Source organism: Erythrolamprus reginae, chromosome 1, assembly GCF_031021105.1.
Source record: "Erythrolamprus reginae isolate rEryReg1 chromosome 1, rEryReg1.hap1, whole genome shotgun sequence".
Taxonomy (NCBI): domain Eukaryota; kingdom Metazoa; phylum Chordata; class Lepidosauria; order Squamata; family Dipsadidae; genus Erythrolamprus; species Erythrolamprus reginae.
In genome coordinates this window covers 237,947,005-237,965,592 of record NC_091950.1, presented here as the reverse complement: position 1 = coordinate 237,965,592, position 18,588 = coordinate 237,947,005, and the positions used below count along the sequence as shown (strand labels likewise).

At 36.9% G+C, this 18,588-nt stretch overlaps 1 protein-coding gene across 3 annotated transcripts in view; it reads left to right on the top strand.

The window, feature by feature from the left end:
• The window catches only part of MACROD2 (mono-ADP ribosylhydrolase 2), a 1,339,842-nt gene that overhangs the window by 1,213,925 nt on the left and 107,329 nt on the right, over nt 1-18,588 (top strand). For all 3 annotated transcript variants that reach the window (XM_070732607.1, XM_070732608.1, XM_070732606.1), the window contains 2 exons: nt 3,890-3,952; nt 7,926-7,991. In XM_070732607.1, the coding sequence (XP_070588708.1) occupies nt 3,890-3,952; nt 7,926-7,991 (129 nt within the window). The remainder of the gene's footprint in view (nt 1-3,889; nt 3,953-7,925; nt 7,992-18,588) is intronic.

Below are 18,588 nucleotides of genomic sequence, written 5' to 3'. Positions count from 1 at the left end.
AATTATGTCTTCTCCTTTTATTGGTATTGTTCATGAAAGAGGCAGTTTTAAAGGAGAGAATAGTGTAAAGAAAATGTTCCCCCCCCCCTGGAATTTTCAGGGGGAATTCCTTCCTTCCTTCCTTCCTTCCTTCCTTCCTTCCTTCCTTCCTTCCTTCCTTCCTTCCTTCTTCCCTCCCTCCCTCCTGTATCTTCTTGCAAAGAATGATGACCTGATCATTCAGTTATCATCTGACTATGGAGTGATCAGATCATCATTCTTTGCAAGAAGATGCAGATTTAAGGCAAGTCCCCGTAGTGCTAAATTTGTCTGGTAAAAGAAAAGCTTCTCCTATAACGTCTTCCCCTTTGCATATCTGCCAATGTTAGTTTGCAAAGATATTCTCTCTCCTGTTTTTTTATGCAGAATGTAAAGAACCTTGGGGCTACAGGCTAGGGGATCCAGCCCCCTTTTTGAACAATGTGTATTCCTCATGGTATATTTTAGGACAAATATAAATCCTGTGATTTAGCAGCCGTAGAGATTTTTTAAAAAAGCTTAGTATCCACACACTCCATCACAACACTAGTTGGCAATGAAACTGAGCAGGCTTACACTGAGAACCCTACTTTCAATGCATGTGAAAGGATTCCATTAATGGTACAGATTTGCTATTCATGTTGTTCATCACTTCCAGTCAATTCTGAGGGACATGGAGCGAGGAAAACATTAAAATAGCAGTGTCCTTTCTATTAAAAGATGGCCTCTGTTAGACAGAATGCAAATGTGTGGCATTTTCACTGCAAATCATGGTCATTGGTGGAATTTAACCTTTTAATGGATAGGGCTGCCAATTTCCCCATCTCTATGGTAATGATTGAATACTCTTAGAGAGAAACAGTCTAAAGAAAATAAAATGGAGATGCATAAAATAGAAGAAGAAGAGGTATTGGTAATGCAGGTGCTGTAAAACTACGAGACAGTCTGCATACATACAATTATCAAATAAGCAAATAAATAATCCAGGAAACAAGTACAATAGTAAAACAATGGATAAATTGGTGAAAGTCTTCCAACTTGGCCCACTGCTTTAAATCACTATTGCCAAAAAATACTATTGCACAACAAAAGATGCAACCAACATTTGACTGATAAGAATAATGCTCCAAAATAGAATAACATTTGCATTAGAACATAATTTTATTTGAGCTTTGCTTGTTTCCTGTACAGCACTAACAGATGTAAAAGTATTTATCAAAGAGAATCTGAAAGAGATTGAAAGGTCTCTGAAATCCTAAAAAAAAAAAAAAAAGCAGTTTGCTATTTTTTTAGGGCAATGAAAATCAGCAATGCAATGGTTGAAGCCAACTAAAGTTCCTGGGATCCCACCATGGCTACCTGGAATGTGGTGCAGGGACTGATTTATACCAGTTGGGAATCTTGTCCCGAAGCTGATCTCTGAAGAATGAAGATCAAAACTGCAGGCCCTCTGAGTTTAAAAGAAAATAAATTCCTCTACACCAGCTCCACCTGCTGGCTCTTTTAATCAACAGCAGCCCAAAAAGGACAAGAAAAGTCGATTTTCTTGAACTATTTACAACATCATATTCAAACATAGCTAGTGTTAATTTAGTCTAGATGTCCCTCTTTTTTTCTTCCTTCCTTTGCTTCAAAATTTGCCAGATTTCTCTGCACTTTTCTGATGTCAAGACTTTTAGAAGATAAAAGAAAGGGGTGCATACATTGCAATTCTATAGAAGCTGTATAGAAGCAGAGAGACGTTAACAATCCTGCAGGACTAGAAGGGAAAGAAAGGCTGATAATGACTAAACATTTTATAGAACTTGCAACTTGTTACATTTATTTCCTAGAGAGGTTTATACCATTTCTCTTTTCTTTTTTTTAATGAACAGGCAACAGTTTGGCAATATAATTTAAGCAATTACTGTGCCATCTTACTGTGTGACTGTCTTTCTAGCACAGGGCTCTGAACAAATGGCAACAGGTCATCTGGCTCATTCATAACAGAGACTGGAAATTGGCTGTTCTGAATGAAACATCATTGAGCCCAAGCAGTACTTTTATGTTTAGGATCTGAAACGCCAATAAATGAAAGTCAGTAGAAGGAAGGGAGGATTATGCAGTGAGAGAAATTTAGCCACAGGACTACATTTTGCCTTTTCTCTTCACACAGCCCTAAAGTAATTTGTCACACATTTTCTGTAATAAATCAAGCATTTGGAGGAATTCAGGAATTCAGATGCAGTAATTATTATTATTTCTTCCTTTTTCTCTTTCTCTTTTTAAAGAGTTGTAGGGCCACCCAACTCACAAAAATGCAACTCTGGGTAATGTACAAGAATGAAATAAATAAAACAAATACAATGTCTCAATGGAAAATCAACTATATAAAACAGGGAATACCAACGTGGACTCCCACAAAAAAGCTCACCTAATATAACGCCAGTGCCCGAGGGACCATCCAAGTGTTTAAAGCATTCCTGAAGATTAACAGAAAAAATAATAGGAATGATCAAACTAGTTAAATACCCTTCCCTTCCCTCCCTCCCTTCCCTTTTTAATTTGAACTGTTAAAGAGTTGGGCAACCTTGAAACCGAATGAAATAAAATTATTCCCGTTATTATTATTGTTATTGTTGTTGTTGTTATTGTTATTGTTATTATTACTACAAATATAAAGTTAGCAGTTAGAATAAATCAAAACAAAGTGCACGACTTTGGAAAAATTAGTACAATATTTCAGCAAGAAGAAGAAAAGCAGAGGGAATAGATATAGATAGATGTGTATAATTGGACAACCCAAGAAAGTTGGACAACCCAAGCACTGAACAGCAGAAATGACAAAGATCAAACTCTACTAGAGAATTTCTTACAGGGTAAATAAAATGTTTTATAGGGCAAATGAAAGTCATTTGGTAAAAGGCTAGCATAGATCCATTTTAAAAGGCATCTTCCATGCTATGAAGCTAGGTATATAATGAGGATTTTATCCACAATTTCTGCATACTTGGTAACCCTCATTTAGTTTGTCTTTCTTCAGAATGTAGTCACATTAATACATTTTCTAGAAAAAATTATTTAAGCTCAGGAATAAAAGATCTAGGGATTAATACTAATAGTAGTATTTCAAGTTGTTTTTACTCATTTTCTGCTTTCATCTTTTATGGATGCATCACTTTAACTTGGATAAATTGTGGAACTTCCAAAGCAGCCTAATGTGGGTAATAACAATGAGGGAAACTACAATGCCCCTACTCATGCATAGACATTGTTGTTGAACTTAACCCAAATAAAAATCTTATAACTGGGAAATCAAATCTGGGCAATAAAATTCCAGACATGAACTAAATTCCAATAAAATCTAGCTGCCTTTCTAGTTTTATGCTACCATCTCATGGTCCTCCTGATTTTTGTAGTTGATATATACAACATTGGTCCTAAACCACATGTGCAAATTATGTTGCATACTATAGAATCCTACAACTAGTATGAAAGCATTTTGACTCTCTACGCAACTTTTCCAGGATTGAAAGCAACTCTATAAAATGTTATGGACTCAATTCCCTATTCCGCCAGTAATAAGAATGTTAAATATTCATTATTGGGAGTGGGGGTGTTGAATCTGGTTTAGTAATACATCAGAATCAATACGATTTAAGCTAATCATGGCACAATTAATAGAGCAGTTCGAAAATTGTCTATATTTTGGATCCAATCCTGTGATTGTTGCCATTTACTTTTGGCTTACCTATGCTTTCCTTGTTGGGTTTATTATATGTAGGGCCATCAACCTGCTACATTGGCTGCAGTTCTTACTGATTTTGTCTGCTTTAACAATCAGAAATGTGGTTTATAACTCTCAATGGCTGTCTTTTTTTTTTTCTGGCAGGTGAGAATGGCACAGAAGTGAAGCCAAGCAGTGACGAACTGGAGCATCAGAGCCAAGAAACAGGTTTGTATTATGCTGAGATCTAGTGTTCTATCAGCCAGGTTTTATGAACCTTGGTGAGCAATAATCTGAGTCGATGCTATTGATTGACAATGTTTGTACATTGCCACAGGATTAAATCAGGGCTTGTGCAGCTTTCCCATTGGAGCCCAAAGTGCTATTCATTATGAGTGAATGCATTCCTTCCAGCTCTGGAATGTAGCGTTTCCTGTTAGTAATTGACAGCACATTCTGTTAAGGTGGATGAGATCCTAGAAACCTCTTCAGTGGAAAGTATTTACAGCAGCAAGGTATAAAGTTCAGACATCAAAGGAAGGCAAGAATGTGTAGAAAATAAGCTTGAAGTGATGAAGGACCTCTTTGGCTGAGAATAAACCTGAACTGCAATGCATTTATTCTGTTGATTTAGCTTCTGAATAACTGCTTTTCTACACAGTGGTTACAAATTGGATTACTGGCTTTTGAGGAAGAAAGAGCCAGGTTACGCAAATACAATCCTTGAAAATAAATGTTGAAACTCATAAACACACACACACACACCCCTGAACATGATATATATCTGCAATTGAAACTGCATTTTTAAAACTGAACAGAAATTGAAAAAAGTTATGCTAAAGTCAGAAGGAATTCTGCTTTCCATACATTATATACATCCATATATTGTAGGGAGATGGTCTTTGCTCATTATTATTATTATTATTATTATTATTATTATTATTATTATTAATTGGATTTGTATGCCACCCCTCTCCGCAGACTCGGGGCCGCTAACAACAATGATAAAAAACAACATGTAACAATCCAATTTAATAAAACAACTAAAAACCCTTATTATAAAAAGCAAACATACCATACATAACTTGTAATGGCCTAGGGGAAGGAATATCCTAACTCCCCCATGCCTGGTGACAAAGGTGGGTCTTGAGTAATTTGGCCTTGATAGCCAAACTATCAAAATAATTAAAAGGACAAAAAAATGTTGCTATGAATGTCCCTATCCTCTAAGATATGAACCTGACTGTTGCATGATAAATTGGCTTATTTACATGTACTTCAAATAGCATAGATGTACTGTCCTGACCGACCCAGCTAAAGCAGGGTTAATGGCTTATATTCTGTAGCGTGCACATATTTACTTCAAGTACCACAACTCATCCTTTATGGAAACTGTTTCTATCAGGTTGGAAAACTTTTATGAATACCTGGGAGCTACAGCAGGAGAGGCCCAATCACTCAATGCAATAGAGCGAAGCAGCCAAGCTATCCATCCTACATTATTCAGCCATTCGATCTGTGTATACTGCATTGTGGCTGTTTCTAAGGAGTCGAATGTACGTTACACCAAAATGCCCTTCATCCAGTTATCTTGTTACAGTCTGGAGGAGAAGCACTATGTCCAAAACGCTGCACCCATTCTCTGAAATAATTCCACTGACTCCAATTGTTCAGCTGTTCATTCACAAGCACAAGGCTGTCTTGAGGCTTTCAGAGGCAGGTGGGCTTTTTCTGTCCACCTGACTTTTCTAATTGTTCCTCAGTGTTTTCTTTAAAAAAAAAAAAAAGTTTTATTTTCGTTTTTAATTACAATAAAGAAAAATATCTCAATAATCACATGCAGATTGTTACCTGTTTCCAATTCAGTTTGTAAAAATCCTATATCTAATTTGATTACATTCATCAATAAGAAGAAAGATAGGAAAAAGAGTAAATTTTGTGTACATTATTTGTTTTAATGTAAGTTTGTATGATTCTCTTAGCATTTCTTTGAGTTCTATTCTGGATCCACCTGTACCATTTATCCCACGGTTCCCATGTCCCTCAATGTTTTCTTGGCCAGCATCTGCACATGTGCAGTCACACACTTTAATTTCATTGAGATGGTTGTTAAAAAAATCCCCCATCATTTTAAAATATGGAAGAATTGGAAGTATGGCTTCCAATTAACTGCTTTCTTGACTGCTTTATCTTCAAGTTATATAATGTAAGGGGAAGATTCAAAGTTTCTGTATCAGATTTCCTTCCTTCATTCCTGTAGGAATGAAGATTTAGATCAGTGATACACAAATAGTGGGGCGTGCCCCACTGGGGAGAATAGAGCGAATCCAGGGGGACACGTGACCCTGGAGAATGTGCTTTTTTTGCTGCAGGGAGTAGGACGCACTTCCTATCTGACACTTGTACCAGTACCCCCATCCTGTTCTTCAACGTTGTGTCCAGGACAACCTGTTCTAAAAAAAAAGGTCTCGCGAGTTCAATCAAACTTCTCGAACTCACGAGACTTTTTTTTTAGAATGGACTGCTCTGGACACAACACCGAGGAATGCAATGGAGGTACCAGTATAAGTGTCAGGTAGACGTGCATCTTGTGGCCCGTCCCACCTGACCTGTGACACCCAAATTGCAGCCCAAAGTGAGACGTGCACCCCACCTAAATAGTAAATGTATTTACAGTCACGGCAGAAAGTTGGGAGGGACACGAAATGTTTACTTCTTCTTGGGGAGGGGGGTGTAACAGAAAATAATTGAGAATCATTGATTTAGATGATTTATTCCTGTGAAATAGATATCCTTTCGAAGACTCACTGAGTCCTTTTCTCCTACCCAACCAAGAATATTATACTAACATTTAGGAAGCACTTACATAAAGCACTAAACCAGAGGTCTCAAACCCATGTCGTCATGGCGGTGTCATGTGACATCGGGACTTTTCCCCCCTTCACTAAACCAGGCTTGGGCATGGTCAATATGTGATGCATCCATCCCACAGGCTGCATGTTTGATATCCCTGTACTAAACTGTTTTAGGGCCACATTTCTTTAATCTGCCCATCAAAATCTGCTACCATGGACATATGGTGGCCAAAAAATGTTTTATTATTTTCTTTGAACATTACAATGATTTTATTTAGTCAGAAGATGCCATTTTTCAAAATATTAATTATCTTAGAGGGTTTTTTTTAATGAAATCTATGTTTGAAATTTTGTTTCTTCCCAGTGAGCAAGGACTTTAACAAATTATTGCACTTTGTTATTATTACAGCGTTATCATTTTGCTGTAAATATTTTCACACACTTTTTTCCTGAAAGGTTTACACGTAGATACATATATACTTAGATACACATATATATACATATATCTAGATTTAGATATATATCTATATCTATATATCTATATCTATATCTATATATCTATATCTATATCTAGATCTAGATCTAGATCTAGATATAGATATAGATATAGATATAGATATAGATATAGATATAGATATAGATATAGATACATGTGTGTGTTTGTATGTATGTATAACATATTTTGCTGATTATAATGAAAGTATATACGCACGCACATACACATATGTACACACATACACAAACACACTCTCTCACGCACATAACACACACAGACATGCATGCATAGAATCAGAGGCAAATGTTCCATACAACTTCATATCCTCCCCCATCTCACATGTTTGCTGTTTTGTTTTGTAAACAGCAAAAGTTGCAGTTTAAGACCAAAGATCATTATAGGAAGGAGCAGTGTTATATTCCAACATAAAATACTTTCTACAAACTGTTTTTCCTCTGCATAAGGGGGTGGTGGTGGTGGACACCAGAAGGGTGAGTAAATGGTAGAATGGACAGAATGAGGAAGAACTTGTCATTATTCACAGTTAAAAAAAACTTATAAAACTAAATATTTAGTCAAGGATAGTACAAAGTAGAATGACTTTAAGTAGAACTTAAAATTCAATTATACAAAATATTGTTGCCCTGTGCTCCTGACCATTTAAATCTGTATGGAAATTGAGCGTGTTTACAAATCTCACTCTGATTATTGTTCCCTGAAAGAAAAGAAAAGGGGATTTCAGCTAATGAAACACATAACCTATATATTTCAGTGCAGGTGCAACCATTTACAATCATTACTGCATTCAAATTAAATCCCAATATTTATCATGTCTTTCTTTTCAAAACAGATGAGGCAGGATCTACAATTCCAAGCAGCCCAGCAGATGGAGGAGAGAACCTCGACAAGGAAAAAGGTACAGATCACAAAACCGGCTAAGAAAAAAATCAAATCCTCCAAGGGGATTTTAAAAAGCAATATTTTCTGTTAAGCCTACGAAAACCCACGCTCAAGCTTTAAAGGCCAGATGTCAGATAAGTACTTCTGGGATGTCTTTTAGAAAAGCCTTTTTAATGAACCACTTGGCATCATAGTTGCCAGCGGGGATCGATGGCATGCATTTTCAACTGCAGTTATTATAGATTTCCCATAAAAAAATATCTTGTGGGTCATAGGCAACTGCGAGGCACATATCTGTGGGAATGCTCACATCCGTAAATGTATGTTTGCTTCCATGACAGCAGCATTTGATCCAGTCTGCTGTGATCTGAAAAGAAAGAAAACAAAATTTACTATCCAAGGTGGAGCTGAGGGAAGGTCCTCCTCATTTATGACAGACTGTGTTGGGCACTCTATTTGGTCCTTTTGTGTGTGTGTGTGTTTGGTTTGTTTGTTATTTGTTTTGTAGTCCTGATTCCTGGCGATGACACAGATAAGTACCTGCAGTTTTTCTAGGCGGGTTGTTTTTAGACGTGCTTTAGTCTTTGATTAATACTTAAAAATCAAGGCATAAGGGGCAAACAACAGAGAGCTGATACCTAATTTAATCTTTCCAGCTGAGTTTTACCCTCTTGGGTTGCTCATCTTTCAACAAGGAATGAAGTATAGAATCCTACTGCTCTGACATGACGTTACTGCATTAATTGGGAACACTTTCTTTTCATTCTTCTGGATCCATCAGTAATGAGCATGGAACACAATTTTAAAAATTGTAGCTTTGAATAATTCAAACCAAGGTCTTTCTGTATCAGCATACAGCATTCAAACAAGCAGAGTGGAGCAATTAATGCATTGTGTGGTGTAATATATTTATTTATTGCATTTGTAAAGCTGCCTATTTTCCCAAGGAAGTCTGGGCAGGGAACATGAAACCTAATCAAAAAAGTGACAATATAACTCAAAAGAAATTGGGTCATGTTGCCTAAATTTTTTGTTATCAACATCAAGCAAAATTACATCCATGCCAGAGGTCCGTCAACAATCCCAGGTTTGCAACCTTTTGAAAGACCAATAAGATTTGGGCTGCCTGTATTTCAGGGGGAGGCAGTTTCATAAGAATGACAGTTCAATCACATGTAGCAAGTGAAAAAGGTGATCATAACAGTGATAGACCTGATCCATTATCAGAGCTACAAGTAGAAAAGTGTGATTTGAATCCAAAACACGAAGAAGCCATTTGCACAAAGCTCAGTTAGACACTTTCTGAATTCACATAAGAATAAAGGATGGGAGGAATAAAACAGAGTCCTGCAAAATTCTGTTGCTATAACCAGTTGTAATAAACACAGTTTTTAACTTGTTGTTTTTATTTGTTCTAGTCTATGACTGTAATAATAATAAAAACCGAAAGTCCTGAACATGGCAGGATTTCCTTGGAAGCAGCAGCAGAAAAAAACTACTTTGATTAGTAAAGACTGATCAGCAGAACAGTTTTTATAACATTTCCCTATCTGCTTACTTTGATCCATCCATCTTTGGGATATGGGCTAAGTAATTTCACGGAGGGTGAGGGAACCCTTAGATGGCATTTTTTTTCCAACTGGAACACTTTCCAGTTTATATAAAATACAGAGAGACGCCTCATCATCATCTTCCACTCCAAGGACAAATGCTGACAAGTTGGAACGGCTGAAATCATAATTAAAGTTTTCTTGCACTTCAGCAATGTTTTTTTATAGGTTTTTTTTTCTATTCTTGACATTGACAAGTTGCCCAATAAGTAAATTACCACAATATGATGCACGGGCATCCTCAGGAGAGTCAATGTCCAGAAGATGGAGAGGCTAGTTTTGCAACCAAAGACATGTATCTTTTGTATAATTTCTGTGGCTAAGTGAGACATCAGTTAAATGAGTTTTGCCCTATTTTATGACCCTTCCTGTTAAGTGACTCACTGCAGTTGATAAGTTCGTGGCACGGTTGTTAATTGAATCTGGCTTCCCTATTTATTTTGCTTGGCAAAAGGTTGCAAAAAGTGAACACTTGATCTTGAGACTCGGCAACGGTCATAAGTATTGAACACATTGCCACACGTCTGAATTTTGATCACATGAGCATAAGGTCACTACAAAGGTCATAAGTGTGAAAAATAGTCATTGGTCACTTTTTTCAGTGCTGTTATACCTTTGAATGGTCACAAAATGAACTGTTGTAAGTGGAGGATTACCTGCACACGATGGTATTATTCGTACAATGTGCACACAACTTCAGTCACAGCAACACAATTTTTCACACAGAGAAAAATCACTGGTTTGATTAGGACAAAAATGATACTTTTGATGTCATTTAATTCCAATTCTGGATATAGAATCCTCCAAATTCTAAATCAAAGAAAGAAAGCTATCTTTCTCTATTTTTCTATTTTCATTTAAAGTATCCGTGAAACAAAGTAGAATCTGATGAAGGCTGTAAAAAAAAAAGAAAAGAAAGAAACATGGTATACCACTCCGCCATTTATGAGTTGTTGCTGTTCTTCCTATGTCTTTACACTTCCCCCCGCCTTGATTGTTACACAGAATCTGAACAGGGGCATCTCATGTTTATTAATTATTTAAACAAGGTAGTGTTTGTAAATAGGTTCATATTTATTCAGACCATTTCCCTCCCAGGTCAGTATACGGCTTCCACCAGCAATACGATACTTTGCAATCCCTGCAGCTTGTTCGGTTTCTTTGTCCTACACTTGAGACTAGTCTTGTAATGTTCAGATCTACCATCTGGCCTGGCTTTATTTGGCTTGTCTTTTTGCAGGAAAATCCCAATTGCTCTGTAATTTCTCCCCGACCACTCAGGTTCATCTCCAACAGACCAATTCTGGTTCAAACGCTTTCTTCAGGGCAAAGTTAACCCAAAGCTAACTATTAATGAATGAATGCAGCTGTCTCAGTATGAAATCACACACACAGAAGAAAAGCACTTGTTTCAGATTAATTTAAGCTCTGAAAAACAATAATATAGTACCCTATAAAGATTTAGCAGTTAAAATGAGTCACTCTCAACCATTAATAGTTCACTGTTTTCAAATTATTATAGAATTTATGATTGAATATGTCTCATGAATGTACAATTGTACGTCATTGGTTTCTGAAATAAGCTTTCATACTGTCAGTGGATTATAAAAAATATCATATCTTTTTCTTTTAAGTGAGATGCAGATTTAAAGTAGAAAATCACAAAGAATAATGAACTTGCATATTTAAAAATATCCCAAACTGAGTAATGACAGTTCAAAATGAAATGTAATCTTTCTCACTCTGTGCAAATTAATGCATGCAAATAACTTATTTATTTCTACATTTTAATACATATTATATAACCTTTTTTAAAAGATAGATACCGGTACACTAGAGTTGTACAACATTCTGGATCCAAAAATAAAATGAAGTTTCAAAGCATGCAGGGGCAAGCAATAATCATCTAACCACCATACTTCAACCAAACACAACTTTACCAGGGAGATCTGGCACAGTCTGGGTTCTGTTGAAATTACTAGCACTTGTTTTATGCAACAAAGAATTTTATATAAATGTCATATACATGAAACTATTGAGGACAGCCATCCTCATCTGCTTTTGTCTAGATATGTTAAGGATGACAACACAGGGCTGAAAATTCAGGGACTTGTGACCCCAATTTACATGACTAAGGATGGCTGATACAGGTCCTTTCCAGATTTAAAACTGACATTTATCATTAGTCCATAGCTCTTTTAAATATATGACCTCGAGGAGAAAGCTTTTGCCTCACATTAGCAGTCACCTTCATTATCAGTTCCTTCATGTTCTGATTTAACTATATAGTGGGGGGGGGGATAGTATGTGTCAAATTATGTACCCCCTCTGCATAATATACTAATTTTAATTCATTACAACTTAATAAAAGTAATTGTGCATTTGAAGGTCAACTAAATTAAATCATATGTTAATTAATCTTAAAATTAAGGTACCAATTATTTTATTTCCAGGTGTTCATGAAGCTTAGGTTCCTATGGGAAAATTATATAGGAAATATTTCTGCTTCCCTATATACTAAGTTGAAATTGAGAAGATATAAGGGGGGATATGTTTTATTTAAACCCTGTGTCTGTCTCAACTAGTTTTTAATTGTATAATTCCAGAGGAGTGCAAAGTTTTGTAAGATGCACATTGCAGATCTGAATAGATTCTTAAATCATTCAGTTGTTTGGTTATTTGAAAGCTTTAGGAGAAATAATTCAAATAAAGTACAAAGGAAACAAAAAACCTTTATTTTTGAAGGAAAATATGGTAGCTGCTGTATCTGTATTCAGCAGTGGCTAATATTCTTTCAAGGGATGCTGAAGTCTTTTCAAGTAGCTGTATGTGAAGTGCTCAGTAATTAGAGGCACATATTGAAGAAAATGCTGATTTTGAACATTTGCCTAAGTTTTTGATAGGCAAAGAAGTTGAGAAGACTTTAAGTAATTCAAATGAATAATCCAAATTGGCTATGTACCCATGCCTGGGGTTGAGAATGTGTGAAGGGCCCTCTTACTTGGCTTCATTATTAGTTGATTAATCAGCATGACTGCTGTTATATTTATTTATTTTGTATTTTATTGTTTTTAACATTTTTTAAATTGTTTTGGTTATTTTAGAATTTTAGAATTGTAAGCTTCCCAAATTTCTTGGTTGAGTTGGACAGCTATAGAGAATGAATGAATGAATGAATGAATGAATGAATGGGAATAAGGCTTCTTACGTAAAGCTCCTACCCTTGTTAGTTACTAAAGGATTCAATCCAGGGAACCATACAACTTTACACAGCTAAGGGACATTCACTTCTATGTCTGAAAGAAAAGAGCTTATGTAGCTTTATGAGTCATGTTCAAAGATTCTTATTCCTCTAAGACAATATAATAAGTTCCAGAAATCAAGACAGATTTTCAGAGGTGGTTTTTTTTGTTTCCTTTTTCCTCTCCCCCCCCCCCTTTTTGTCTTTGGGAATCTAGTGCCAAGATTGCAGTAGGCAAACTAATTAAGCACAGGATAATACCCCCACTGAAACAACTACTATGCAACTTGTAAGCATTCCAAACTTGTAAGAAAGAAGGATTCATTCTTAAAACGAACTTGAGACATTACACTTTGTTTTTATACTTCTGGTCTGGTGAGCCAGGGGAGGAAATCTAATTGTATTTACTTTACAACTTCAAGGCTTGCCAAAGATAATACACGAACTAGCCTAAAGCTTATGTGAAGACAACTCTTCCAATTTCCCTAGCCTAGGAAGAGGAACAAAATTATGTTTTGTGGCTACTGTCTATTCTGTACTCAAGCTGGTGAGGTGGGTACTGTCTATTCTGTACTGTCAAGCTGGTGAGGTGGGTAGATGGTGAAATCATCTTCATGGAGATGACATATTTAAGTAACCACTACTCCAGTATTAGGTTGCTGCCAGTTTAGACCAGTTCACCTGTATCGGTGGTGGAAATTTGCATCCGCTTGCCAAACGGTTCTCCACTCGCCACCGTGGGCAAATAACCCTTCTGCGTATGTACAGAGAGTCATTCGCATGATGTGATGGGGAGTGTGAAAGAGAAGTACGTGCACAAAACCCACACTTCTGTTGCAGTGCAAACTGCTAGGGAAGGTTAAGTGGAATCCACCCCTGAACTACTCCTTACTCAGGCAACTCACTACGGCACTTTATAAAATAGGAACAACTGAGAATAAAATGTATTTATTTATTTATTTGATTTTTATGCCGCCCTTCTCCTTAGACTCAGGGCGGCTTACAACATGTTAGCAATAGCACTTTTTAACAGAGCCAGCATATTGCCCCCATAATCCAGCTCCTCATTTTACCCACCTCGGAAGGATGGAAGGCTGAGTCAACCTTGAGCCGGTGATGAGATTTGAACCGCTGACCTACAGTAGGATCTACAGTCAGCTTCAGTGGCCTGCAGTACAGCACTCTACCTGCTGCAACTTGTAAAATTCTAATGGAAAAGAAAGAAGGAGGACAACTACTCTGATTTGTCTTGATGTTCTGGCTACCAGAACTTGGTGCAAAGTTTTGAATGCCTAGTTTTCTATGTGATCCACTGTCAGAATTAAGAGAAAGAAATTCCTTCTTTCCTTTTTATTTTCTGCTTTCATCTATAGAATTCTCCCCTAGGCTGCTAGTACCAAGTTTTGTGATGCCTCTATTGATTATCCCCCTCCGCTCATTTTGTATTGTACACAGGGTGGGCTACTGTCTGGATGTGGGGGGGGGGAATAGCGAAAATGGAGCTCCATCCCAGAGCACCTAATTTGCATTGAAAGATGTTGAAAAAAATGCAAGATGTCCTATATAAGTCACGCCCACAGTGTGGTAGTAAAAATTTTGGTAGCCCTTCACTGATAGTACAGTATATTACCACCAGTATTTGCACAAAGAAATTAAGATTTTATTTTGGGCTTTCCCAAAGTATCTAACCATTTATTCAGAACACAGAACTAATGTTTTTATTTGTGTGTGTGTGTGTGTGTGTGTGTGTGTGTGTGTGTGTGTGTAGAACATATTTATCATCCTACGCTATCATTTTTAATATTGCTTTCCAAATTAGATGTGCATAACGAGCAAGATAATGCCATGTGTTATTTGTCTATATTTTGCCATTTTGGTGCACTCTTATCATTTTTGATGACTCATTTGTCCTATTTTCTTTCATATGTTTCCATTAGCAATACAGTGATTTTTCTAGAGCCTGATGGAGAAGCTATTTAAAACTCATTCCACAGATAATGAGAAACTGCCACTCATTAAATATTAAATATGGCAACTCCCATTTATCTTTCATAATATATTCAAGATTTGGGGAGGGTGTTTGTTTTTATTTAACATGTTTATTTGTTTTTTAAACCAGCTATTTTACAGTAGCAGTATTGTGGACAAGCATAGAACATAAAATATTAAGATGCTATTAAGAGCATCTATTTATGTGGATCATGTTTTCTACAACTGATTATGAATGATTCACAAAGCCATTATATTTTATGATGGCCAATTGTCACATTCCGTGTATGTTTATCTCTGTGTGTTTATTCTTTGCTATCATTGGAAAGCACTGTTTACTTTATTGCAGGGGTGTCAAACTCACGTCATCACGGTGGCGTCATGTGACATTTTGGAACTTTTCCCCCTTTGCTGAATCGGGCGTGGGTGTGGCCTGTGCATGGCATGTTTGGTCCACTGGCTGCAAGTTTGAATGCCCTGCGTTATTGGATAAAGGACTATCAAATAATACCCATAATATTTTCTTTTTAGAAAAGGGACGGTTGTAAGAGAATGCTGAGAGAACTGATTCCCATTGCCCAAAACATGTGAATAAAATGTTACTTTAGGAGCCACCCTATATTCTAAAAATCAAGATTACATAGGGTTTTTTTTAATGAATTTGATTATTTTCTCTTCTGCCGTGTTTTCATCATAAATTCATATGGCAATTCAACTCATACACGGTCACCCTCAGACGGCTTACAAAATTATACAAACTATAATAATACCATGGAATAATTTAAAAGATCCTCCCTAATTCCAAATTTTAATGCCAAAAATTAATCAGGCTCTCCCTGTACAGCCATCCTGCAAAGTTTGCTGAGAGTTCAGATTCCTTCTTGAGAATGAAATTAAATGAGATGAAATATTGCTATGTGTTTGTTTTAAGAATTTTTTTATGATGTTTGTATGAAAGTATCACTGAGGAGACAACTGAGGCCGTTTGTAATTCCCCAAGTCAACTTTCTGTGCCTCTTAAACACGACCCCGACCGAAATTACCAGGTTTTGACTTTTGAATAGTAGGAAAACCCCAGGAATTCCTCCTAAGCCCACAAAATAAATAAAGGTTGTTGGACTTGCCTACAGAGGTAATACTTATTTATTTATTTATTTTGTCCAATACACAATAATACACAATGAAGGTTAATATAGTGGAAAAGAAATAGAGATACAAGGTATCTTTAGTCTTGTCCTCTGAAGCCTTCATCTCCCACCCACCCCCTCTCCCAAACACCAGATATGTCCTCATGCTTTCAAAACATTGCTTGTTTCTGTTTTATTGTACACCCCACTGAGTGCTTTAGAAATTTAAATACAAATTAAGGAAATAATCCTTCAGACAAAAGGAAAGCTGGCCTAGAAAACTGAACAATGAGTGATTCATTCCCACCTCGGAGGTGGTGTTATATCAGTTCTATGCTGTCAAGGCAAGAATACCTTAATTATCGTTCTCTCATAGAAAAAGAAGATTGCTTTAGCATTTGCAGGTATTATAATGAAGCCTTTCTTTTCTACATCCTCGCTCTTTTTTCAAGCTGGAATAATGTTTATTTCCTCTGGCGATTTTGTAATATGAAGAAACTTTCCCCCCCTTTCTCTGTTCATCAGAATTCCTTTCCCATGTGAAGTAGGATCAGAGGTGGGATTCAGCAGGTTCTGACCAGTTCTGGAGAACTGTTAGCAAAAACTTTGAGTAGTTCAGAGAACCTGTAAATACCACCTCTGACTGGCCCCATCCCCATTTTTCTCTGCCTCCCTAGTCCAAGCTGAAAGGGGATTTTGTAGTAACCTCCCCCTGGAGTGGGGAGGGAATCCTTCCCTTTCCACACCCACTAAGCCATGCCCATCAAGCCACACCACACCACACCACACGCAACAAACCACACCTACAGAACCAGTAGTAAAACAATTTGAATCCCACCACTGAGTAGGATCTGTTTCCAGTTTAATAGAAGGGAATCTCCTTTCTTGGATTCTATCTGATCAAATTTTGTATAATAATAGAATGAATAGAATTCTTTATTGGCCAAGTGTGATTGGACACACAAGGAATTTTTGTCTTTGGTGCATATGCTCTCAGTGTACATAAAAGAAAAAGATACATTTTTCAAGAATCATTGTGGTACAATGCTTAATGATTGCCATAGGGGTTTCAAATAAGCAATGAAGAAACAGTCAATATTAATAAAAATCTTAGGATACAAGCAACAAGTTACAGTCATACAGTCCTAAGTGGGAGGAAAAGGAGGATAGGAATGAGGGTATGGAGATAAAGAATCCTGAGAAATGAGAGTACAAGCAACTTTCTCATAGGTAGCATTTGGGTTTGTTGAGAGATCCATAGAAATCCAAAGGTACTTCGTAATCAAGAGACAGCCTATTTCTATTTAAATTACTATTTTTTCCATTTTTATTTTTCAAGATTATTTTTATTATTTTCAAATTAAACATATTTTAATGTGACATGCAAATCTTTCCTCTTTTTTGCTGTCCTGTTGTAAATGCATTTAAGCTTTTTTGCTGGAGCAGGCACCTATATACATCACCCAAAATAGTAGGGACCAGCCAAGTACCCTCTAACCATTCACACTGTTTGCACCAATGAATATGTAAACCGCCCATAAATCCATACAAACTGGAGTTCATATCAGTCTAAACCTTTATTAAAATGGCTTGACACGAAATCTTGGAAAAAAAATATAAATGCATTTTGGAGTCAAAACTCAAGAATTTCATCCTAGATTTTATGGTCCTTCAATTTGTAATACATTTTTTTCTCAGTTTATGAAGCAGAAGAATACTGTAATCATGCATCAGCTTCTGTGCACAACATTACCTATGATTTGGGATGCCTGGTTGATTTCTTTCCCTGTAGAATTATTGCAGTCATTTTTCACAAGGTACTTAAAATAAAATGCAATTAATCTGTCTTGTTCATAAGAACCAACTTCTCCCATTTGAAATTCAGGTAAATTAGTCATGCTCTGTCCAGGGCTCAGTTCTATGACCCATTAGAAATGTATAAAAAAGCTATACAAGACAGTTGAAGAAATATGGTGGGTTTTTTTCCCTCGTAGAGTTTTCCCAAAAGTGCACAGTCTGTTTTTGGGGAGGATCATCTAGGTGTTTGTCCATTGATTATTACAGAAGCCTCATATTAAGGACTGAGTGACTGGCCAGCTTTTATGCCTATAGTGCAACTAGAACTCACAGTCTCCTAGTTTCTTGCATTGTACCTTAACTACCAGAGCAGCTGGCTCTCCGGAGACATGACAATAACTTTGCTCTTAATTTTCAGCCCTGCATATCCATTATTTTCAAAACTTGGCTTGGATTTATGTTTAAGCAGAGATGTCTTTCCAAATCTAGGATGAAAGGAAAAAGATATACTGAGGGGAAAGAAGTGAAGATGGTGGGGACATCAACCATGTATTGCAAAAGTTTTAACTATCTGTAAATAAATAAGTACCTCAGGGACCGCCTTCTGCTGCACAAATCCCAGCGACCAGTTAGGTCCCACAGAGTGGGTCTTCTCCGGGTCCCGTCAACCAAACAATGTCGCTTGGCGGGACCCAGAGGAAGAGCCTTCTCTGTGGCGGCCCTGGCCCTCTGGAACCAACTCTCCCCAGAGATTAGAATTGCCCCCATCCTCCTTGCCTTTCGAAAGCTGTTTAAAACCCACCTCTGCCGCCAGGCATGGGGGAACTGAGATACACTTCCCCCTAGGCC